Source organism: Orycteropus afer, unplaced genomic scaffold, assembly GCF_000298275.1.
Source record: "Orycteropus afer afer isolate SDZICR_OR568_19922 unplaced genomic scaffold, OryAfe1.0 scaffold00093, whole genome shotgun sequence".
Classification (NCBI taxonomy): Eukaryota; Metazoa; Chordata; class Mammalia; order Tubulidentata; family Orycteropodidae; genus Orycteropus; species Orycteropus afer.
Genome location: NW_006921680.1, coordinates 5,767,657 through 5,793,253, shown reverse-complemented (window position 1 = coordinate 5,793,253; position 25,597 = coordinate 5,767,657). Strand labels below are relative to the sequence as shown.

Here is a 25,597-nt window from a genome sequence, read left to right as displayed (position 1 = left end):
TTCCGTAGTGATACTGCCTCGGAAACCCAAGGAGGGGTCTCTATGAGTCGGGGCCGACTCGACGGCACACAACAACAACAACAACAAATATATATATATTGGCTAAAATTACCCATGCAGAGCCATATATCAAATGGTCTTGGAAAATGAAGTGAATATTCTACTTGTATTCCTGTAGATCAATTCAAACCATGTGTTAGCTAATCATTATATAGAATGTATTATATGCCTCCCTTCAGCAGTACTTATCACCATACTGCAGATGCCATGAAGGCAGAATGGTGTCTGTACCCAGTAGACTGAAAGGCACAAGGTAGGTATGCAAGAAATGTTTGTTGATTGAGTGAATAGAGGGATGCATTACTATTCTTCACATCTTTGAACATGCTTTTTGGTAAAGGGGCTACCATTTACCTTAAAGAACCATACTATCTCACTTGAAAAAAATATATACCTAACTTAAGATGCAAGAGCTCTGGTAGCATAGTACCTAAGGCACTTGATTGCTAATCAGAAGTTTGGTGGTTCGAACCCATCAGCCACTCCTCAGAAGGAGGGTTGGGCAATCTATTTCCATAGTGATATCACTTCGGAAACCCAAGGAAGTGTCTCTATGAGTCGGGTCCAACTCAAAGGCACATAACAACTACAACAACTTAAGATGTAGACTAACAAAAGTAAGTACACGAAATGCTCTAAATATTTGCCTGAAAATTAAAGAAAAAAGATTTAACCTTTACATTTATATTTGAGATCTCTCCTATTTTCAAAAATTCAAAATATTATTGAACAACAAAACAAACCAATAACTTAATTTTACATGTTTTAGAAATCTGTTGTGGGCCTCATGTACCAGGATAACTCAAAGGCCTACAGAATCAGACTTCACATTTTGAAAAACCCAAACTGTTCCTACCCTGCACAAGTGGGTAATTGGCTATGCACAATTGCTCCACAAATGTGCAGCTAGAACCACCCAATACAACCATTTGCTTTTAAATTTGGCAGAAAAGTGTTGTGTTAGTGAGAAGCCTTTGTGTTGGGTTTTAGCGCTCTAGTGAGGGCTTTTCCCCTCCTCCAGTGCCTTTTAAATGCTATATCATAAACATCTACAAGCAAGGATTTACAATACAGATGGTTTCCTACTGATGCCTTTGAGCTACTTCGGAACATATCCTATTATTACAATTTGCTCAGATGAAGTTTAAGGTACCTTGGAAAATGGAGATAGTAACAGCACCTGTCCCACAGCATTGATTAAGTATCCAATAAGATAATGTATATAAAGTGCTAAGCACAGTCTCTCTATCATAGTAAGTATTCAAAAATATTATTTAAAAATAAAAAAAATTCAACTTAATATTCTTAACATTATTTTTTGGAAATTAACTTTTTTTCCTGGGCAAAATATTCAAAGTTCTTAATGACATACAGAATTTGATTTATGTTTTCACTGATACTAAGAAATACATATAGGAGCACAGGTAGAAGTATGGATAAAGATTCTAAATTAAAATGGCAATGCTTTCACAACTAATCTTCAGGTTTTAGTGGTCCAGTGAAATGAATGGCTTTGAGGGCAAGAGTATCTCAGAAGCTCAGCTATGCTTTAGAACATGAGCCCTAGCCAAATGCAATGAATATAGAAACTGCAAACTGAGCTTTAAATAACAAACTGTATATATCACCGAAGTGCATTTAATGACTACACGGAATTGCAACTTTTCCCAGAGAACTCAAATGACACCTGCTATTTAGAAAGAGTGCTGGAGTTTAACACTTAACTAAGGAAAACAAATAAAAAAAGGAATTCTAGTCTCAAATTCCAGCTCTTTCTTCTTCAATTAAAATAAGCACCGAATAGTTTTGTTTTCAAGTATACAAACTCCAGTTGACCAAACACTTGTCAGCAAAACTTTAATAACACATATGTAGGATTTCCTTGTGGAAAAAATAAAGAAAAATGCATGTCTTAGAAAACATACATTTACCAAGTTGAGTTTTTTCTTGTTCTTTTCTTTCTTTCTTTCTTTTTTCTTTTTTAAGGGAAAATATCTCAGATAGGCTCCAGAATTCTCTTTCCAAATTATGCTTTCTGATACCTTGCTTGAAAGCAAGTAGTATTAATCAAACAAAGGAAGGGCACTAGGGAAATCAGAAAGATGTAATGCAAGCAGTTAAAAGTGACATGACCTTCTGTAATGTCGCTCGTCACAGACTTATATGCCACACACTGGAGGAAGGTCTTGAAAGAAACTGATTCTTGGTACTATTCCTTGAATGTAATACTAATAAAGATGACATTTTAAAAAACACACGTAGACATCCCCCAAATGTAGCATGCCAGCTACATTACAGCTTAAGCAAGTAACATTATTTTTTTAAAGCATATTTATTCTTTAATGTTCAATGTTTTTTGAATCATTTTTCATTAACATAGAAAGTATAATATGTGGTTGTACATTTAAAAAATTATTTTCAAAGTGGAATAAATTGTATCTATAAAATCTATATATCTTCTATAGTTGTGTAAGAGCTTTTTTAATATTATAAGACTTTTAATTGTAATCCAACACAAGTAAATGTTTTATGATTTGCAAGGAAATAAAATGTTATTTAATGGAAAATGTTAATAATGATGTGGGTAGCAGGAATAAATATATAACAATATGTTTAGATTTACTCCACAAGACAAAGATGTGGCAGGCAGAGGACCAGTAGGATTCAGGGAAAAATGAAGGACAGTGAATGAAAGAGGAAAAGTAGAGTCAGATAAGCTTCATTATTAAAAGCACTGTGTGACAGTACAATTTATTATTTTTGAATACTAATTTATTTTTTTAACTAAAGTGACAAAAAGGGTTAAAAGGCCCCCAAATAATTCTTCAAACTCTTCATATTCTGATTTTCCCAGTGATAAAGTTTTTCACTTATTTCTATTCCTTTAAACAAAAAGTAACCAAAAAATCTTGGTTATATTAACCTTGTATGTAACATGAGTGTTGAGTACTACAAAGTTTAAAACCCCCGAAAGCCAAAGCTGACATAAACCAACAGTTTCTTTTCTATGTTTATCTGCTCCCCTGAAATAATCTTTGATTTAAATATTTCCTGTGTTCAGAATGAATAGATGCACCATTCAAACAGTGCTACTCAAACACGATCTATAGAAAAGCAGCACATTTAAATTAAAGAAGAAAGCGCTGCTGCCCAGATGTGCAACTGTGATGGTAAAAAATTAAAGAAAGAAAATAGTCACAAAAGAAAGGAGTTTCATGTTTAATTTCATATTCATGGAGCATACAAATGTGTACAGATGTTTATATTTGGATACATTACAAACTAAATGCCTATTTCCAACCCTAGAGATATGGAGGAATTTAGGGAGAGATGCATTCTTCAACACAGTCTGGAGTTCATTTATATCACTTGGTGTGTGCATGCACAAACCAACCGCAACATGCGTTTGTGTGTCAGTGGATTTGTTACACTGCGTGTAAATGCAATATGAAATTTTTGAATATCTATGGATTGGGAAGATGAATATAATCACTCAGATTATTTCGGATCACTTGAAAGTAACTGAGGTCTGGTTGAGGATTTTTGTGGTCAATAAAATGATTATAGGTATGCAGATGCACTCATTTTCATAACAGAATACCTGCCTCTCACAAGATTTTTTGAGAAAGAAGTTTTGCAAAATGATTATTTCAGATGAAACTGTACAGAGAATTCACTCCATGTTTGTAAGAACAATAAAGCTCATAAATAGTCTGGTATATTCTGTTTCATCCAAAAGCAACTGCATCTATGATGGCTGCTTAGTTTGATTCATGCTATTAAGGATTTGACCTTGGAGTATTTCAGCTATGGTAGTCATCAAGATAACTGAACCACTAGATGTAATAATAATTAGTGTGATAGGCTTGCCAGTGAGGCTGAATATATTGCAGTACAAAAGAAGGCAGATGAAAAAGAAAAGCATTAGTACTTACTGCTAAAAGACTTCCTGATTTTTACAGAGACACTCAAATACAATTATTTCTTCTTGCAGAATGCATTTCCTTGGCTCATTCTGGGAAGTGCCATGTTGTAATTTAGTCTGATTCTTAATAGGAAGTGTGGCTTTAATGTGGCTATCAGATGACTTTTGATGCATGCCACTGATTACATATAGCTTGTATCCTGCATTATCAACAAGAAGATTCTTATTTGCAATATAATATGCTTTGCTGTAAGGTGCAAGGACAGTAAATTTACTTTACTGGCCAAGAGTATGTAACCTTCTTTTTTTTTAGGTGTCAGCTTAATATGCAGAAAAACTCTTCCATTAAGAAAGACTAAACAATACCTAATACAAATTATATAATCAGTGTACACATCTTAAATGGATTTCTTTTCATATCCCCTTCTCAGTGTTCTTAAAGGCTCATTCTTATACGTACACAAAGCACTGTGAACAGAACTCTACTTTTTATTTGAACTATGTCTCCATCTAAAGGCTTCAAGATGTATTGTATTTTTTGTTTGCAGGGAATATCTAATCATGATGCCTTTAGGATACTGCATATTAATTCAGTGGAGTAGGGGAAAATAGGTCAACTATTAAACTACAATGTGTTCTCAGAATAACATTGCTTTCTTGAAACTATACTATTTGTCAGGTTAAAAAAAAAAGTATACAACAGGACAAATATTTAAGTTGTTTAATGTAGTCAGCAAGCAAAATGAAAAGATAATTAGCCTTACCATAAATTTATTTTAAATGATTAATTTTTCCACAGGAAAATATTTTTATAAGCTAATAATAAACAGAGATCAAAGAAAAAGAAAAATTAAATACTTAAACCTCTATATTTGAAAACAAATTCCCGTTCCAGAATCACAAATCTGTAGCATAGAAGGCACAATTTTAAATATCTTCACCTTTTAAAAACCTTAGGATTTTTAGTTCTTAAGTTCTAATGAAGGGTCCATATTATCTATTTAAAATATTTTCTGCAAAACAGGAAAAGGGAGCTGCTAGCTATGACCTTTGTGAGAGTTCCCTGTCTTCCAATCTTCTCCTGCATGTGGTTGGCTCTAAAGCCAATACAACTATTTGGGAGCATTAGAACTGCATTAAGCAAGTTCTTTTTCAGGCAAATGCAGAGTTTAGCGCATATATTATTGATAAATACCACACATTTTGAACATTAGGGAACTTAAAAATAATAGAATTTGGAAAAAAAACATTTTGCCTTGGAGATGAATGTTAACAAACTTTTGGACTACACTGCTCTGTTAGATTTGATTCAGGCTATAAAAATCCACAAGCAGCTCCCTGTTCTAGGCAATATGCTGGGCAGTGGAAGTGGTGGAGGAAATGGTGCACATTTGTAGAGAAAAATATTCTGACACTAATTTGTTTTTTCTTTCTTTTTTTAAATGTGCCTAGAAAATTTTGAGGCAGGAGAACATGATGTCAGAAAATTAACTTTTAAAATGGAGCCTATTTTGAATGTCAAAAATTATATGGTCACAAAATTTCAGTTCTTTCCTTATATTTCTTTTTTTATAATTAATCATTACAGTATTTGAAATATTTTTAAATAGAATTACTACTTACAAAAGAAAGCACCAATGAGTTTAGACCTACATTTGAACTGAGGAGAATGTGGTGAACAGTGAATTGTAGCATAAAAGCTTGAATGAAAAGAATGTTCATAAAACCTCACACAAAACCTCTCCAACCATTCTATCATGAGCTTCCTACAATATAACACAATGCTGTATATTCCAGGTAAAGCTTACCTGGTCAACTTACCATTTCTGCCTTATGTAATGTAGTGTGTGATTGTTAAATTAGTACATAATGCATTTATAATATTTATAGTACCAACATTTAGTTAAATACCCTTTATGTAAGATTTATGTTGATTTTTTTTATTTCTCATTTAATGGCAAATTATGAAGAGCATGTTTCATAAAGATAATTCTCCATTTAAATTCATCAGTCCATTAAATATTAAAATTATGTTTCTGATGCAATTGAGAACAAATTTGTCCAGCTTCAGTGATTATTTGCACTCATAAAAATTAGGCTTGATTAATAAAATTTAAATGCTTGATTAAGTTGACATTTTCATGTTCTATTCTGATTTATTAAAATGAGCCCCTGTCTTCAGGCCTGGAATGCTGGTGTAGGTTTACCTTTCCCTTCTTTTACTCGACATCCACAGTAAGGCTGTTAGGAAGGAGTATTTGCCTTTTGGATTCAAGAATGGTTTCATTGAAATGCCTTCTTCTCAGCTCATGTTGCTATTGGGCTTTGTCTTTATGCACTACATGGTGGAAATTTGTATTATAATAACCCACTGCCTTCCAGTTGATTCTGACTCATAGTTACCCTATAGGACAGAGCAGAACTTCCCCATAGCATTTCCAAGGTTGTAATCTTTAAGGAAGCAGACTGCCACATCTTTCTCCCACAGAGCGGCTGGTGGGTTCAAACCTCTGAACTTTTGGTTAGCAGCCCAGCACTTACCACTGTGCCACTAGGGCTTCTTTATATTACAATAACCAAGAAAAATATTTCTTTTAAGTATCTATGAATATTACCTATAACATGGCATATATAATTCAGTTACTAAAAAGCTTTAATTTTTAGAAGATTATTTTTGTTCTAAATTCTTTGTATGTCTTTTAATGATAAAATACAGGTTTTTTTTTTTGTGTGTGTGTGTGTGTGTGTGTGTGAACTTCCATATACATAGCAGGAGAATTATGGACACATGAAATCTTACTGTGTTGATGCTATTCTGTCTACAAACTCAAAACTAAGAAGAATGACAAATGGTCATGGAAAACTATCCTTGTTAATAAAACTTACCAGAAAAATCCTCAAGAAACATAGCGGCTTTTATTAATGTTAAAACCACCACTCTTACCCACATTAGAAGGAACTCTGGTGGCACTGTAGTTAAAGCATTGTGCTGCTAACCAAAATGTTGGTGCTTAGAACCCACCAACTGCTCTACTGGACAAAGATGAGGCAGTCTGCTTCCATTAAGATTTACAACCTTGGAAACCCTATAGAGCAGTTCTACTCTGCCCCAAAGGGTTGCTAAGAGTTGGAATCAACTTGAGGTAGATTTTTTTTTTTTTTTTTAATAAAAAAATCCACATTAGTTTGTCTTGTTTTATACAAGGTAAGGTGCTTAATTGCCATTTTTGGAGAACTTACTATATGCTGAACACATTGTGTTGTCTCTTTAATCCTGGTAAGGCCCCTACCATGTAGGTATGGGGACATTTTGTTGGTGAGGAAACTGAGGCTTAGGAGAACGAATAAATTCACATAAGCAATAAGTAGAAGGTCTGAAATTTACTCTCAGATCTTCCTAATTTCAAAGTTTGAGATCTAAACCTTTGCCAACTGAAAGAGGGTAGTGGCAACACTTGCTTTAAAGATGTTTTTGTTGTTCATATAATTCATTTGGGAATTTTGTTTAGGTAAATGGCTTTCTCTTATTTAAGCTATATTACCAGACATTCAGTTATTTTTGAAATAAGTGATGGGGTTTAACAGTTATTTTCTTTTTCTTGTTTGATGGAATAAATTCAGTAACAAATGATAGAAATGACCTTGAATGCATATTTTATTTTGGCCACTGACACACACTATTCCAGTTCTATGGACAGGATAGTAGAAAGTTTTTAAGTTAAATACTCTTGACAACTGTATCTCATACAATACTAAAGAAATAATGAATACAAAACTCTCAGGGGCCTCCTAATAATAGTTCTAATTTATAAACATTTTCCACAAGCAGATAAAGGCATACTATTTGGTTTCCACTTTTAGTTTTTAATTGAGGTCTTGTAATTTCTTTTCGCCTTTCTAAACCAGGGACAATACATCTCCACAAATACCGTATGAAACTCACTGCCAACACCACCCACCACATAGGGCATGATGATCAAGACTAGCAATGTAAACTAGTCACAGGGTCATGAGTCAGCTAGAAGGTGCTTATGTTGGCCCTACATCCTACCTCCCTTACCATCATATCTTGAGAAGTTTGGCTACACACCAAGAGGAGAGTATTCAGCTAATGTAATCATTTAGAAAGAACAAATAGGCAATCACTAGAAATAGGTAGGATAACACCTCTACCATGAGACAAAAATTGTGAATATCCATTTTCTACTCTCCTAAGTCTCATTTTCCTATTGCAGACAGGACAAAATTGGGTGGTGGGACAGACTGTTTAGAAAGGGAGTAGAGATGACAAAAACTACTTGGTTTACACTTAAGTTTGACACTCTGAACAACCATCTAGACAGTGAATTATTTGGATCCATGGAACAGCTTTGTGGGGAAATTAGTGAGTTACTTTTCATACCCAGGAGTGAAAAGGGGCTCAATTAAGAGAAAATCAGCTATTTGTGGAAGAGAGACGTTTACATTTCTTTCAAGTTTGCTTAGCCAGTTCATTTGATGGTGGGGGGTGGGGGAAAGCTGGGTGTCAAGCTAGAAATCCTTTATAAAAATAAAGACTATTTCTTTGCCTCATTCACTTTTATATGCATCTCTAGAGAAGCTGAGCAGGTGGGAAGAATTCAGGAAGATGACAGAGTAGAGGGTACAGTGGGATGGGGGTGGGGCTATAATATGAGGCTAACTGTTAGTATCCTTTATGACAACTCCCACTAACTTAGAATTTGAATTCTTCCTACTAAAGAAAGATGTTTTCCTTCTAGTGAAGTGAGGGGTATCTTTTAAAAATAGAAGTGTTTTCCTTTACATGTTTCTCTATATGAATTGACACATCACGTACAGGTAAGACTTATCTTCCACCATTCTACACTTTTATCTTCCAATTTTAAGTTTAGCTGCAGTTTGAGAATAGAGTAAAAGGATAGCCAGCACACTCGAGAAGTTTTAAAGGCAAACATGGAGTTACCGTGTGAAAGGAACAAACTGAAGAGTGAAATAAGAGCTGTGTCCACAGATTAACATTCTCCTCCTTTTCTTTACACGTATAACACATATGCACACCTCTCTCCCCAGGATAAGTCCAATGTCTTTTTGCTGCACACTCTGCATCTCATGGACAGACCTCTATTACTGCAACTACTATATTCATGTATTCCATTTAGTTGTCTGTTTTCCTTATCAGACCACAAACTGTGCAAGTTAGGGACCATGTCATAATCATTTTTTTGAGCAACAAATAGTACAGTGTCTGTAAATGTTCAATAAATTTTTGTTGAATGGAAATAATTATTATATAAGATTTAGACATTGATTTTTGATTTAGAAGGAAATTAGGACTAAATATTCATTTATGAAATATTTTTGAGCAACTATTATGTTCCTGTGTTTGAGATATCTTGCTCTGTGCTTTGCTTAGATATAAAAATGGGAGACACAATTAGAAAAGTAACAGTCTGATGAGGAAGACCCACAAGTGAACTATTACAATATAGTAAAGGGACATAGGAACTCAGAAGGGCTGGGTCACTTACCCTATTAGAAAGAGAGAGAGAGAGAGAGAATATGTGTGTGTGTGTGTGTGTGTGTGTAGGGGTAGGGGGTGAGATGGCCAGTTAGGGATGGCTCTCTCTAGAAAAAATAATAATTAGTGGTTACTCAGGCAGCTATGTATAAAATGTCAAAACTTTAATGGGTAATATTAACTACCAAAAGGAGCTCTGGTGGCACAGTGCCTAAGGCATTTGACTGCTAACCAGAAGGTTGGCAGTTCAAACCCACCAGCCACTCCATGGAAGGAAGATGTGGCAATCTACTTCCATAAAGATTTACCACTTTGGAAAATAAATGGAGGTCACTATGACTCGGAATCAACTTGATGGCAGTGAGTTTTGTTTTTTTTGGTTTATTAACTACTAAAAATCTTCAAAATGCATGCATTTTGCCTTGGCAATTCTCCTAGGTCTTAGCTAAAAGATATTATCAGAGATATGCCCAAAGTTTTGTTTAGGATTTTCTTTAGAGAAGCATTTAAGATGGCAAGAACATTTGAAGCAAACATTTAAAAAAAAAGAGAGTGCTTAATTAAGAAAAATACAGTATCCATATGGTGAAAATTATGCAGCCACTAAAAATCATATGGCAGAAGGTTAGAGAAGCCCTGGGGGTATAGTGATTAAAGCATTTGACTGTTAACAAAAAGGTTGGCAGTTCAAACCCACCTGCTCTGTGGGAGAAAGATGAGGCAATCTGCTTCTGTAAAGATTTATGGCCTTGGAATCTCTATGGGGCAGTTCTACTCTGTCCTGAAGTGTTGCTATGAGTTGAAATCAACGTGATGGCAGTGGATTTGGCAGAAGGTTATCCAGTAACATGAGGGAAACATCTAGGTATGATGCTACATAGGAAAAGTAGGCCAGCACAAGATACAATGCAATTCAGTTTTTGTAAAACCAAACATATGTGTATAATAAGCAAGAAATAATATATTTGCATAAAAAACCCTAAATTCACTGCCTTTGAGTCAATTCGACTCATAGCGACCCCTCTTTGGGTTCCCGAGGTGGTATTTCTATGGAAGTAGATTGCCCAATCTTCCTTCTGAAGAGTGGCTGGTGGGTTTGAACTGCCAGCCTTCTGGTTAGCAGTCAAATGCCTTAGGCACGATTTGCATACATAGTTATAGAAACAAAAGACTAAACAGCATAGAGGGGAAAGAGAGAGGATAGTATATTTGGACAACTACAATTCAATCCTGCTGGAATACAGGGAAAATGAAGCTATGGTTTGGGTGGGGCATATTTGTGAAGGCCCAAATGCTTGAAAATACCCAAGCTATGGTATCTTCAATTGCTTTATATGCGTGCAAAAGCTGGACAATGATTAAGGATGAACAAAGAAAAATTAATGCACGTGAATTATGGTGTTGGCAAAGAATATTGAATATACCATGTACTGCCTTGGATGAAGTACAGCCAGATACTCCTTGGAAGCAAAGATAATGAGACTTCATCTTGCTTACTTTGGACATATTATCAGGAGGGACCAGTCTCTGGATAAGGACGTTATGCAGAGGGTCAGTGAGAAAGAGAAAGATCCTTAACTAGATGGATAAACAGAGAGGCTGCAGCAATGGGCTCCAATATGGCAACAATTGTGAGGATGGTACAGTTCCAAGTGGCATTTTGTTCTGTTGTTCATGAGTTGGAACTGACTTGATGGGACCTAACAACAATTCATGAAGGATCTTCTATGCCATGCTTCAAGTTGGGGAACTGCCAAAGTAGCACAATGATACAATCAGAAATTTGTTTCAGAAAGGTCATCTTCCTACATATCTTGAGCTAAGGATACAAGGTGAAATTAGATTAATATTGCCATAAGAATCCAGTTATTTGGGATTTCATATAAACAATGAATTTTTTTTTTTTTTTTTTTTAGTATATGTATACCATGTTGTTTATTTGAAATTCCAATTTAACTAGGCATTTGTATTTCTATTAGCTGAATATGTCAACCTTAAATTGGGGAATAATCCACAGGGCCTCAGGGGCTGGAATTTGAGCAAAATCTGTAAAATAGTTGTACTGAGGGTATTCATGTACTGAGAGGGAGGGCATGAAAGCAGGGTGGGAACTTGAAAAGAATGGAGAAAAATGTGGAACTCCTACTGGTTCATATCCAGAGCTTTGATGAAGTGATACTCATCAATGTGTTGGGCCAGCAATCTGGATAGCAAGTGATTATTTCACAAAGCAGTTGTGGAAGCCTTAAAAGAGGTTACAGGAGATGGACTTTACTGCTGACATATGATGTTGTTGTTGTTGTTGTTGTTATGTGTCATCAAGTTGGACCTGACTCATAGCGACCCCTCCTTGGGTTTCTGAGGCAGTGTCACGACGGAAGTAGATTGCCCCATCTTCCTTGCGAAGACATATAATAGTGTTGTTTTTATTTCTTTATGCTACCGATTGACTTGGGAGCTCTGGTGCCTCAGGTCAGTGAACAAGGCCGACCAAAGAAGAGTTGGTGCTTTTGAGTTGTGGTGTTGGTAAAGAATACTCAAAGTCCCATGGACTGCCAAAAGAATGAACAAATCTGTCCTGAAAGAAGTGCAGCCTGAATGCTCCTTGGAAGTGAGAATGGCCAGACTTCATCTCACTTACTTTGGTCATGTTGTCAGAAGGGACCATTCCCTGGAGAAGGATATCATGGTTGGTAAAGTGGAGGGTCAGCAAAAAAGGGGAAGGCCCTCAAGGAGATGGATTGATACAGTGACTGCAATGATTAGCTCAGGTATAGCAAGGATTGTGAGGCTGGCACAAGACCAGACAGTGTTTTGTTCTGTTGTGCATGAGGTCACTATGAGTTGGAGCCAACTCGACGGCCCCTAACAACAACAACAACATGCATTACATTGGAAAACTAAAGGTCTGATTCTTTTCATGGTCCTCAGATTTTTGCAAGCTGGTGACCTTCTGAAAAAATTGAGAACATTGCTGTTGAAATAAGCACGAAGTAGAAAAGAGTGATCATCCATTTTTAGATGTATTTACAGGCTGCATGACTCAGTGCTGCTTCTCTTAAGAGCAAATATGTGGTCTTTTTTGGTACTGAGATGCAAATGCAGGAGAGTTGTGGTCCATGCTACTTTCAGTGAATGATAAAAGCCTTATTATCAAAGTTGAGAGGGTCTAATGGTACTGCTAAAGTGCTTTGTATATGGAGCCCTCTCCTCTCTTGGCTTAGCTTTGGCCAGCCCCCTTAGCTTCTGTTAGGAATACTTCACTTATTCAGTATCTCATTTATTCAAATATTCTACCATGGACTTCTTTGGAACTGAGAGCACTGACTGAAAAAAAAAAAAATAACGAAAGAGTCTGATTTTCAGAAACTCGGGTCAAATAAGCAAATGTTTCTTTGGTGACTTACAATGACCATCCCCAAACTGTCCAATTAACAGTATTTATGATGGGAAGGTTACAAATTTTCTGGAAGCTTTACTTCTAGAGATAAGTGCTGTAGGACTAACTGAAACAGATTCAAGAAGAAAAGAACATTATTCAGTACTATTCTAAAAGGGAAAAAAAAGAACCAAGTGCTTTGCCATTTGTGGGAAGCAGGAAAATATTTCCATATTTACTAAAGTATTTTAGCAAGGCAGACTTTGGCTCAATTTGTGTTATAGTCAGATCATGAGTCAGAATAATTTCATTGATCTATACCATTCTTCAGTCTTTTAATGCCTCCATTGATTAGGCAACTGAGATTGTTATGTGGGAGGAATATCATGACAGTAAAAATGAATGTTCTTTTAAAGTGTAATTTAAAATGTTCTTTTAGAATTTTCATATGTCAAGGAAATTCAAAGCTTTCTTCACTGATAGGAAGGAGTCTCAGCTTTGATTTACTCCAGTTCTGCTGACCTTGGTGAATGGAAGGAGCCTTCCAGGTCACCAATGCTTTTGAAATTTATGGGGATATTTGGAATAGAACACTGGGTAGCTCATAGGAAGGAACCTGGGGACATCTGGGATGCCATGTAGGGACTTGGACACCTAGAAAGTGGTCCTTTGGAAGAGGCATGCCCAGACATGTTCATGGGGAAACAAGTACTGTGGAAATAGCCTAGATATCAGAAGGTAGCAGAACTAGGTTCACATCCCATTTACTCTGTAAAAGACCTTGGTTTATGATTTATCTTCTTTGATTTTGAACTTGAGGATAAACCATTTAGGATGATTTACTTGATAGAATTATTATAGAGAATAAAAAGAGATGATATCTCTAAGGCTTAGCAGGCTATCTGACATCTAGAAGCTGCTTAATACATATTCACTCCATTTCCCTGCATGAGAGGTAAGGACAATGTCGGGAAGATGTGTATTGTCCATCAATCTGTCTGCTTGATGGTAGAGTTAGTACTACTGATTCTTCTATAACTGAGTGAAGAAATTTGCTCTAAAGGTAAGGAGCTATGTCTCTAGCGTCCAGGGAGAACTGTGATGTACTAAAATAGAGTACAAACTTTAGACAGATTGACCTGTGTAATAATACATGCTCTGCCACTTCCTAGCTGTGTGCCTTTGGGTAAGCTCCTTAACCTCTCGGGCCCTGTTTCCCCATATGTAAAGTAGAAATAATTATACTTATTTCATAAGGTAGGAGCTCTGGTGGCATAGTGCCTACGGCATTTGACTGCTAACCAGAAGGGTAGTGGTTCAACCCCACCAGCCACTCCTTGGAAGGAAGATTGGGCAAGCTACTTCTGTAGTGATACCACCTCAGAAACCTAAGCAGGGGTCACTATGAGTTGGATCTGACTCAATGGCAGAGAGTTTGGTTTTCGGTTTATCTCATAAGGTAAGGTGATCTGACAGGAGAGTGGCTAAAGCATTTGGCTGCTAACCAAAAGGTCAGTGGTTTGGACCTACCAGCTGCTCTATGGGAGAATGATGAGGCAATCTGCTTCCATAAAGATTTACAGCCTTGGAAACCCTTTGGAACAATTCTACTCTGTCGGATAGGGTTGCTATGAGTCAGAATCAGTTCGATAGCAGTGGGCTTGGGTTTGGTTTGTCTCATAATGTATACAATAGCTCCCTGGTTTGCCTGGGTACTCCATTTCCTTTATTCTCTGAGACTTGATTCCTCTATGACAGAATAGGATTCTTCCACCCATGTGTGCTCCACATGAGCATGCTGGCCATCGATGAATAGACCAGGGGAGGTCACTTGACTTAGGAGGACCTAGCCCATTGGCTGGATGACACAACCAGCTTCTCTTCTGGGAGGGATCTAAGTGCAATGAGGACTATAAAGGTTTAACACAGAGCCCAAGGTGTAATGAGGGTTTAGTAGTTTTCAAATCCAAAATAAAGACCACCTTCTGTCATCAACTCTCCAACTCATAAAATTTCTGTCCACAGTAACTATAATTTGGATAGTTGGCACAAGCCTTACAGACAGTCCAGAGGAGAGTTTTCTCCAGGTTTTGGAGTGACAGCTCAAGACAACAGAAGTATGACATTCCCATCTTTATATCCCCTTCATGCTTGGGCTATTTCTGAATGAAGCACGTATTAAACTGTTTTCTCTGAAAAAACCTAATGATTCTCATTCTAGAAAATTGAATGTTATGGTATAGGTAGAATGTGGGTAGATTCAGACCTCAGTTTGATTATTTTTTAACAAGTCAGACTTGGGAACAGCAGAGGTGAAGCCCTGTTTCTGGCCACTGTCTTTCTTGTGTGCACCCTCTGCATCTATAGCTTTAGTCTCACGAATTGGCTGTTTTACTCCTTAATGGGCTCAGCTCATTAAATACAGCAAAACGTATTCAGCAAGGATTCCATCTCATTTTTCTCATTAAACTAGATCAGGCACAACAGTAAGGACAAGGTAGAAAGTTTCAATATGCTAGAGACAGAATTTTTGTGCATGTATGCATTTTTTTTTCTCTTTTAGAATGTTTATTTATTTTGTCTTCCAACTGTTTCTATCATGAAAATATTCTTCTCTTCTTTTTCTTTGCTAAAGAAATCTGAGGGTCATTTTAATTTCCCTTTTTTTAAAAAATAGTTTTAATACAAATTTAAATTTCTCAGCTGAAGGTACAGATGCCTTTTTTTTTTTTTTTTTTGGCAGAAAATTCTCTTCTTCCAAAATAGAAAGTTTTTGGTTTGGAGTCAGCCAATAGTGTGATTAATGTACCCCAGAGATTTCCTAAACTGTTCACACATATTAAAAGATTGTGCAATGATTTGGGGATACCAGTAAGGACTTGATCAAAATACCATTCATTCTTCCCGAGATGTGCAGGTAGAGTCACTTAGTCATAGCATGGCAATCTCTACAAACACATTCCCTTATATTCTATAGATAGGAAAACTCTAACCTGAAAAGTATAATCCAGGTTTCTTTTCAAAAGGAGCAACCAGTTCAAATGCACAGCTGGATATGCCAGAAAACACATAATTAGACAAATTGGATTTAAGAGTTACGTAAGGTCTCAACTGAGCCAGTGAATAAGAAGCTGAATGAAACGTCGTGATTGCTGCTCTGGTGCCTGGAAAGAACAGAAATGGATATGTGTGTTTTGGGCAAATAAAAGGCAATTACTGGGAGTTATGGAGTGTAGTTGGCATTCCATGAGAGTTAGACTGTAGAATGTTTCACAGTGGGCTGTGCTGGGAAATAAAATGTTGTCCATGGCTAAAAGGAGGAATCTGTCAGAGCAGATGTGTCGAAAAGGAAAAGATTTGGTAAATACTATTTTCGATTTATATTTTGAAAAAAAGAGGGGAGGCAATAGCAAAATTTACATAATATGTAACTTCTTAATATAAAAAGTCTCAAAGAATTTTAACTACAAGGGATCTGTTATATATTATTATTTCCTTTCTAAATGTGGATTCTTCCAACCAAGGCAGGTACATGCTGGAGATGATAGCAAGCAAAGTCTATAGTTACAGAATTTATCACTAAGAATAGTCATACCAATGACTAAATATTGAAGATAAGCCTCCTCATAGGACTAGAAAGCTGAAACTAAATTACCATTTTTTCTTATTTGCAAATAATATTATTTGCAAATTTGTCTCAAGGCAACTGAAGGAAAAGTAGATATTCTTCTCTCTTGATAATCTCCCTGAAAAAAAAAATGGGACAAGAAAGCAATTGTCTAAGAGAGTCCCATTTTCTTAAAGAAAATGTACTGGATTAATTGGCAAAAGTACCTATTAGTCCCCATGACACCAATGCTTATAGCATTTGGGGCTTGTCTCTCAGCGTGCAATTTGAATATATATCCATAAAATTCTTGTCAATAATAATAACGTTTTGTTTATTGATGCTGCCTAACCATTAAAACCTCTATTAGCAATCTCATGTTTGGTTTGATATATTTTACAGAAAAAAATGTTTTGAACACCTCTAATTTGTAAAGCACATGATTTGCAATGTGGGAAATGCAAAGATGAACAAAGAGTCCCTCCACTCATATTTATAACCTATGGAGGGAAGCAGAAATACATTTAAATATTATAGAGAAATAAACTTGGTAGGTTATTGGCAACTTTGTCATGTACTTGGTGGTTGAATCAGATCTTTTCTTTTATTCTGATGATAAAATTAGTTTGAAGAAGCATATTTTGTTGCATTACCATTTAAAAAGTTTTTTTGTGTGTGTGTGTCATAGGTACATCTGTGCAACCCTAATGATGTTAATTTTCACAGTAAAATATATAATAGTTTAAAATTGATGATAAAATAACTGTTTCCTGCATCACTGATAGGCCTATGTAGTTGGCAAAAAGTTCTGATTATTAAACAAATGGAGACTGGTAATTGTGAATAATAATAATAAAATCTAAGAAATTCATTGGGGACATATAACTACAAAGTCTTATGTTTGACAAATCTTTAAATTATTCTCAACAGCTGTCAGAGTGTCAAATTTGCAAGTGTTTCATTTGGAGATGTTCCCTACCTCCCCAATTTCTTTATACTGTGTATGAGAAAGGTCTAGAAAAAGTTGTGTTTGCTAGGGTGTAGTGACTGAGGCAGTCCAATAGGAATAAAGGTTGTCAGGAGAACAACAAATGTGATTATAGTGTGGCTAGTGTCTGCTCTTCTCAGTCTAAAACTTATACAGAGAGGGAAGGTTGTCTCACACACGTTGAAAGCACTTTCAAAAATGTGAAAGAGGGGAGGTAGGTTTAGGATAACTTTCCCCAGTAAATTAAAGTTCTTCATCCTTGAGCCATATCATAATACAACCATGACATAGAGAAGGATATTTGCTGTGAATGCTTATTGAATTAAGGTGCTTTATGTATTTTCTAGGCCAGTAACCATCAATGGGCCAATGAGAGAACACAGAGAAATGTCATAAATACATGTCTTAATAAATAAGTAAATAACTCTCTTAAGTAAAAACAAAATACATTAGTCTGATCATTGATTATTTTGTGACATTATCCCTTAATTCAAAGTTCCTTAAGGCATAAAAACAAATAATAACAATAATAATAAAAAAACACCCATTTTTGATTAAATATCAGAGTATATTCTCTTGTGTGCTTCCTACTTTAGTTTTAAACAAGATGTGTAAGGTTAGAAATAGGCACATAGTTTCTATTGTGTTAGGACCAATGTGTTAGTTTTGAATAGATACAATTTCCCTGTAAACTTGAATATTTGTAGACAGAATTTCTAGTTTGTAAAACCAAATTGAATGTTGATCTTGTCACAGGATGAGGAATAAGAGCAAAACCCATCCCAGTCAGAAAGTAGAGACTTACTGTATCACGTTGTCTGTTATCTTTCCCTGATATTATCAAGAAATAGTTCCATGTCAATAGTAACAACAAAACCAGTGGTATCATGTAGAGCTCAAAGTTCCAGACAACAAAGAGGAAGAGCTAGAGGAGAGAGAAGAAAGAAGAAGAGACGAGTCAACTATGAATTTCATTAAATGGGTTCTCTTTTTCATACTCCACTTCAAAAACCACAAAAGTAAACACTTCAGAATAGGAGGATTTATTTCGAAAACAAAGCTTTGAGAAAGTGTTAGGCATTTTTCTGAAAGTACAATTGACCCCTGGCAAATCACTGGAAGATTTATACTTTGTTTAATTTTTGTGAAGGAAATACTGGTTACATTACATTATTAAAGTGGCAATTCTAATTTTTCTCCTCCAGTGAAATTATTGTTAGGCTGGAGAAAATAAGGTTTTTTTAAAAAAGCAAAATGAGCTTCATTACACTGTCAGAAATAGCCATCTAACTGCCTTAATGATAAAAAATGAATCACAACTTAATATTAGGGAATTTAACAAAAAAAAAATCTCACTTGCATAACATGATATAATACACAATATAGGCAAATAAAAATAGCAAATCTACACCACAGAACCCAAACGATTTCACATTATGAATAAAAGCATTGCTATCAACAAATGGAAAAAGAGAAGTTGGATTAACATTCAGCATTGTCATAGAAATCAATCAGTTATAAAAACAAAATAAAGAGTAACTATGTCAAAGGAAAGTTTTAAGTGTCTATTTCAATTTTTTATAAAAATGATCTACTTTTCTAGATACATAAACTTTTTTTAGTGTAAGGCCAATGTTAGATTAAGAACTCACCAAGGTTGGCAGATGGAACCACTGTAAAAATCATCCATCTTGTAAACTAACACGACATTGGATATAAAATATGACTCCCTTCCCAATCCCCATCAGACACTTGTGATCCTGGACAAATCATTTAAATCTTCTGGGTCTGTGCCTCCTGCTGTCAAATTGAAATAATGCTACTTCAAGTCACAGTTAAGAGCCAGATTCCAATCCTGATTTATTGTTAATTAGTTGTATAGCCTTTGACAATTTACATAATTTTCTTTAGTTTTTTCCACCAGTTGTCCATCAGTTTATTGTACTGTGATGGCCTGCAGGTTGCTGTGATGGTGAAGCTATGCCACTGGTATTTCAAATTTCAATCCAGGACAGGTTTCAGTGGAATGTCCAAACTAAGACAGACTAGGAAGAGAGACCTGGTGATCAGCTTCTAAAAAGAACTGACCAGTGAAAACCTTATGAATGGCAGTAGAACATTGTCTGACATAGTGCTGGAAGATGAGCCACTCAGGTTGGAAGGCACTCAAAATATGACTGGGGAAGAGATGTCTCTTCAAAATAGAGTCTACCTTAATGATGTGGATGGAGTAAACCTTTCAGGACCTTCATTTACTGATGTGACATGACTCAAAATGAGAAAAAAAAAAAGTTAGAAACATCCATAAATAACTGCAATATGGAATGTATGAAGTATGGCTCTAGGAAAATTAAAACAAAATTCACTGCTGTCGAGTCAGATCTGACTTACAGTGACCCCTGCTTGGGTTTCCAAGGCAGTATCACTATGGAAGTAGATGGCCCAACCTTCCTTCCTAGGAGTGGCTGGTGGGTTTGAACCACCAGGCTTCTGGTTAGCAGTCAAGTGCCTTAGGCACTATGCCACCAGAGCTCCCAGGAAAATTAAAAGTCATCAAAAATGAAATGGAATGTATAAATATTGATATCCTAGGCATATTGGTGGGAGGAGCTCTGGTAACATAGTGCCTAAGGCACTTGACTGCTAACCAGAATGCTGGTGGTTCAAATTCCTTGGAAGGAAGGTTGGGCAATCTACTTCTGTGGTGATACTGCCTTGGAAACCCAAGGAGGGGTTGCTATGAGTCAGGTCTGACTCGATGGCACATAACAACAACAACAACAACAACAGGCATAGTGGCCATTTTAAATTGGACAATCGTATGGTCTACTACACCAGAAATGACAAATGGAAAAGGTGTTGCATTCATTGTCAAAAAAACATTTCAAGATCTATCCTGAAGCACAATGCTGTCAGTGACAGGATAATATCCTCATTCTACAAAGAAGAAAAGTTAATATGATCATTATTCAAATTTACCCACCAACTACTAATACCAAAGATGAAGAAATGGAAGATTTTTTTTTTACCAATTTCAGCAGTCTGGAATTGATCAAACATTCAATCAAGAAGTACTGATAATTATTGGTGAATGGAACGCAAAATTTGGAAACAAAGAAGTAGCAGTTGGAAAATGTGGTCTTGGTGATAGAAATGAAGCTGGACATCACATGATAGAATTCTGCAAGACCAATGACTTATTCATTGCAAATACCTTTTTTCAACAAGATAAATGGTAACTACACATGTAGAGCTCACTATATGGAATACACGAGAATCAAATGACTACATCTGTGAAAAGAGACAATGAAGAAAGTCAATATCATCAGCCAGAGGAAGGCCAGGGGCCGACTGAGAAAGAGACCAACAATTGATCATATGCAAGCTCAAGTTGATGAGGAAAAAAAATTAAAGCAAGTTCACCAGAGCCAAAGTATGACCTTGAGTATATTCCACCTGAATTTTGAGACCATCTCAAGAATAGATTTGACACATTAAACACTAATGTCCGAAGACCAGATGAATTACAGATGACATTAAGTACACCATCCAAGAAGAAAGCAAAACATCATTAAAAAGACAAGAAATAAAGGAAGGACCAAAATGGATGTTAGAAGAGACTCTGAAACTTTCTCTTAAATGGAGAGTAGCTAAAGTGAATGGAAGAAATGATGATGTAAGAGAGCTAAACAGAAGATTTTAAAGGGTAGCTTAAAAAAAAGTAAAGTAGTATAATGAGATGTGCAAAGACCTAGATTTAGAAAACCAAAAAAGAAGAACATGCTCAGCATTTTTCAAGCTGAAAGAACTGAAGAGTTGCAATATTGAAAGAATCTATGGGCAAAATGTTGAACAATACAGGAAGCATCAAAAGAAGGGGGAAGGAACATACAAAATCACTACTGAAAAGAACTGGTATCAGTGTTCCACCATTTCAGAAGGTAGCATATCATTAAGAATGGATGATATTAGAGGAAGAAGTCCAAACTATACTTAAGACATTGAAAAAACAAGGCTCCAGGATAGACAGAATACCAATTAACATATTTTTGCAAACAGATGCAATACTGGAAGCGCTTACTTACCTATGTCAAGACATTTAGAAGTCAGGTAGTTGACCAATCAACTGGAAGAGATCCATATTTGTGCCCATTCCAAAGAAAGGTGGTCTAACAGAATGCAGATATTATTGAACAATATCATTAACATCACACTGTGGTAGTAAAAGTTATGGGCCAACTTGACTGGGCTGTGGTTTTGAGTGGCTGGACAGGTGGATTTAGTTATTCCCCATGATGAGATTTTAATCACCTCCATGATGTATCTGTGGTGAGCAGCTAAGTAGTTGCCTTCAGGGTATGGCCTGATTCCATCATATAAGGAGAAGCTTTGAGAAAGGTCTCTAGCTTTTTGGCACATTTGGATATGTTCTATCTGTTGATCTTAATATTGTTCCTAAACTTGAACCAGTGGTTTGCCATGTGGCTTGCCAATCTTAGGATTGTGCCATTTTATCTGTCAATCTTGGGTTCATTAGCCTCAGCAGCCCGCAGCTGCCTGAGTTAGAAGACTCCTACACCTCCAGTGAGCCTGGAATAAAAAGCAGAGCTGAAGCCCAAGGTCGAAGGACCTTCAATGCCCTTAGAGCTGGCACTCTGAATTTGGACTTCCACCCTCCTAAACTGTTCAGAGAATGAATTCCAGTGTGTTAAAGCCATCCACTTGTGGTATTTCTGTTGTAGTAGCACTAGAGAAACAAGGCACACATGTAAGAAAATTTTGCTGAAGATAATTAAAAAGTACATAGATAGGGAATTTCCAGAAATTCAACCAGGATTCAGAAGAGGGCATGGAATGAGGAATATCACTGCAGATGCCAGATGGATCTTAGCTGAAAGCAGAGAATACCAGATGTTTATCTGTGTTTTATTGGCTATTCAAAGGCACATATGATTGGATCATGACATATTATAGATAACATTGTGAAGAATGGGAATTCCAGAACACTTAATTGTGCTTATGCAGAACCTGCACACAGCCTTCAGTATGGGTGAAACCTCAACATAAAAACAAAAGTCCTCACACCTGGACTAATAAGGAACATCGTGATAAACAGAGAAAAGACTGAAGTTGCTAAGGATTTCATTTTATTTGGATCCACAATCAATGGCCTTGGAAGCAGCAGTAAAGAAATCAAACAATGGATTGCATTGGGCAAATGTGCTGCAAAAGACCTCTTTACAGTGCTAAAAAAGCAAAGATGTCACTTTGATGACTGAGGCATGCCTGACTCAAGCCATGTATTTTCAGTGATCTCTTCTTCATGTGAAAGCTGGACAATGACTGAAGAACTGATGCCTTTGAATTATGATGTTGGCAAAGAATATTTCATATACCATGTACTGCTATACGAATGAACAAATCTGTCTTGGAAGAAGTACAGTCAGAATGCTCCTTAGATGTGAGGATGGCCACTTAGAAGTGAGGATGGTCTCACATTCTTTGAACATGTTATCAGGATTGACCAGTTCTTGAAGCAGGGCATCATGCTTAGCAAAGTAGAGGGTCAGTGTGAAAGAGGAAGCCCCTAAACAAGCTAGATCAATACAGTGGCTGTAACAATGGGCTCAAGCATAGCAATGATTGTGAGGATGGCACAGGACCAGGCATTGTTAGGTTCCATTGTTCATAGCGTTGCTATGTGTTTTGGTTATCTAATGCTGCTCTGATAGGAATATACCACAAATGGGATGGCTTTACCAAACAGGAGATTATGTTTACAATTTGGAGGCTTTAACTCTGAGTTCAGAGTGCCAGGTTCTAGGGTCTGGATGAAAGCCCCTCAACCTTGGGCTTCAGCTCTGCCTCCTGCTGCTGGCCCACTGAAGCTGGAGGCTTTTCTTCATTCAGCTGCTGACTGCTGAGGCTGACAAACCCAAGGTCGATGAGTAACAAGGTACAGTCTCGATATTACCAAACCACATGGCAGGCTATTAATTCAAGTCCATTGAAAGATCGGCAGAGCATGGTAGGCTGTTGAACAACGACACGACTACATGCAGGGTTCAAGCATTCCGTAAGCTAGAGACCATTCCCAAAGCTGCTTCTTATATACGGGAAGCAGACCACATCCCTAAAGCAGCTACTCAGCTGCTTGTGGTAGATCCCACCATGAAGTTGCTTGCCATTCTCATCATGGGGAATAACTACCACCAGCTGCCCAGCCACTCAACCAGGCCCAGCCAAGTTGACAGACAACCTTAACTATCACACTATGAATTGGAACCAAGTCAACAGCACCTAACAACATCATAGTCTCTGGATTCACATTGCTAAGGATCGCTGAGATAAAAACAATTATTCAGTATACTATTAGTAATGATTTAAATTGTTGTTAGCTGGTGAGGATTCTCTAACAGAAGAGAGCTGTCATAGGAAAAAAGGATTTTAGCTCATTTTTCCTTCCCCCTTCTCCAACTTGCAGTAAGATTTATCTTCTCCACATTCATATAAAAAACCAAGATAATATGCAAGGCTGGGTCTTCAATGTCCCACTAGGGTAGCAAAGGAAAGCAGAAGGCAGCTTGAATAAACCCCAGAGATGCCAAAATAATTCAAGACCTGTCCTTGGTACTGATTACATCTTTTGGTCAGGTTTGGGGATAACAGAAATTAGTGAATGAGCTAAAATGGGATGGAAAAATAAATCACAGAATCAAACGGCAAAAAAATGACACACTGACAAAAGTATAAAACAGGACATGCCTAGCATTTGTCCTGATCTATACTTCTAGAACCTCTTTTTTGTCTGTGTGGAACATGGAAAAAGAAGGACCCAACGATTCTGGAATTTCTCAATGTTACATTAGTGGATAAGGACTGTAGCAAATCTGTACAGAATGTTTAATTTCCTTCAATTCCAACACAATGGCATCTTTCTCTTATTTTTCTTCTCTCTGTGACACATGTCTCTCTCTCTCTCTCTCTCTCTCTCTCTCTCTCTCTCTCTCACACACACACACACACACACACTTTTAACAAGAAAACAGGCTGTCTAGATTTTTATTTATAATTCCATACCTCCATTTCAAACAAAACATTTAGCTCTACCTTGGTTATCCTTACTATTTAAAGACTAAAACTATTCCAAGGATTTTGTGGTTTTCTTTTTTAAATAACTAGATGATAGCTGAAAATCTTCACGGGACATGACTCAAGTGGCAATAAGTATACACACAAACTCTCCTTCATTACAAAAAGCATATTGAGATTTTACCCATTATCCTAGAAGTTACAAGCTCTTTATCAACTGGATTTAGACTGTCAACCATTATCATGTCATTCCTCAAGTAGCTTCAGGATGTTGCAGAGCAAGGGACATGGGTATTTTAAGAGACTCATGTTTGAATCCAAGAGTTCTACTCCCTAGCTCTATAATCTTAGGCAACTTATGAGATTTCTCACTTTTATCACTTGAAAAGAGTATATGAACTAACAATTTTATGGATGTCAATTCTTGTCCATAATTTTTTTCACTTTTAAGTCCATATATCTTTTATCTAAATCAATGTTATCTTGCTTATGATATTATCATTAATATTGTAAAATGAATTACATAATATTCTATTTTGATCAAGTCTTAAAAGCAATCTGGGAGTTCTGGTGGTGTAGTGCCTAAGGCATTTGACTGCTAACCAGAAGGTTGGTGGTTCAAACCCACCAGCCACTCCTCGGAAGGAAGACTGGGCAATTTACTTCGGTAGAGATACCTCCTTGGAAACCCAAGGAGGGGTCCCTATGAGTCTAATTGACTTGATGGCAGTGAGTAAAAACAACCTACATTTAAATCACACATATCAGAAATTTTTTGGGGAGGGAGTTTTATAATTTATTGAGAGGTACATAATATAATTTATTCTACCAGAAATCTTATATTACATTATATGGTGTTGTTGTTGTTATTTGCCATCGAGTCGGCCCTGACTCCTAGCGACCCCTCCTTGGGTTTTCGAGGCAGTTGTCACTATGGAAGTAGGATTGCCCAACCTTCCTTCCGAGGAGTGGCTGGTGGGTTTGAACCGCCAGCCTCCTGGTTAGCAGTCAAGTGCCTTAGGCACTAT

The 25,597-nt window shown here is 36.5% G+C and overlaps 1 protein-coding gene across 1 annotated transcript in view; it reads right to left on the bottom strand.

The window, feature by feature from the left end:
• MCTP1 (multiple C2 and transmembrane domain containing 1) overlaps positions 1-25,597 on the bottom strand; it is an 894,856-nt gene that overhangs the window by 85,871 nt on the left and 783,388 nt on the right. The window contains exon 18 of the mRNA XM_042781174.1: positions 18,283-18,402. Within this exon, the coding sequence (XP_042637108.1) occupies positions 18,283-18,402 (120 nt within the window). The remainder of the gene's footprint in view (positions 1-18,282; positions 18,403-25,597) is intronic.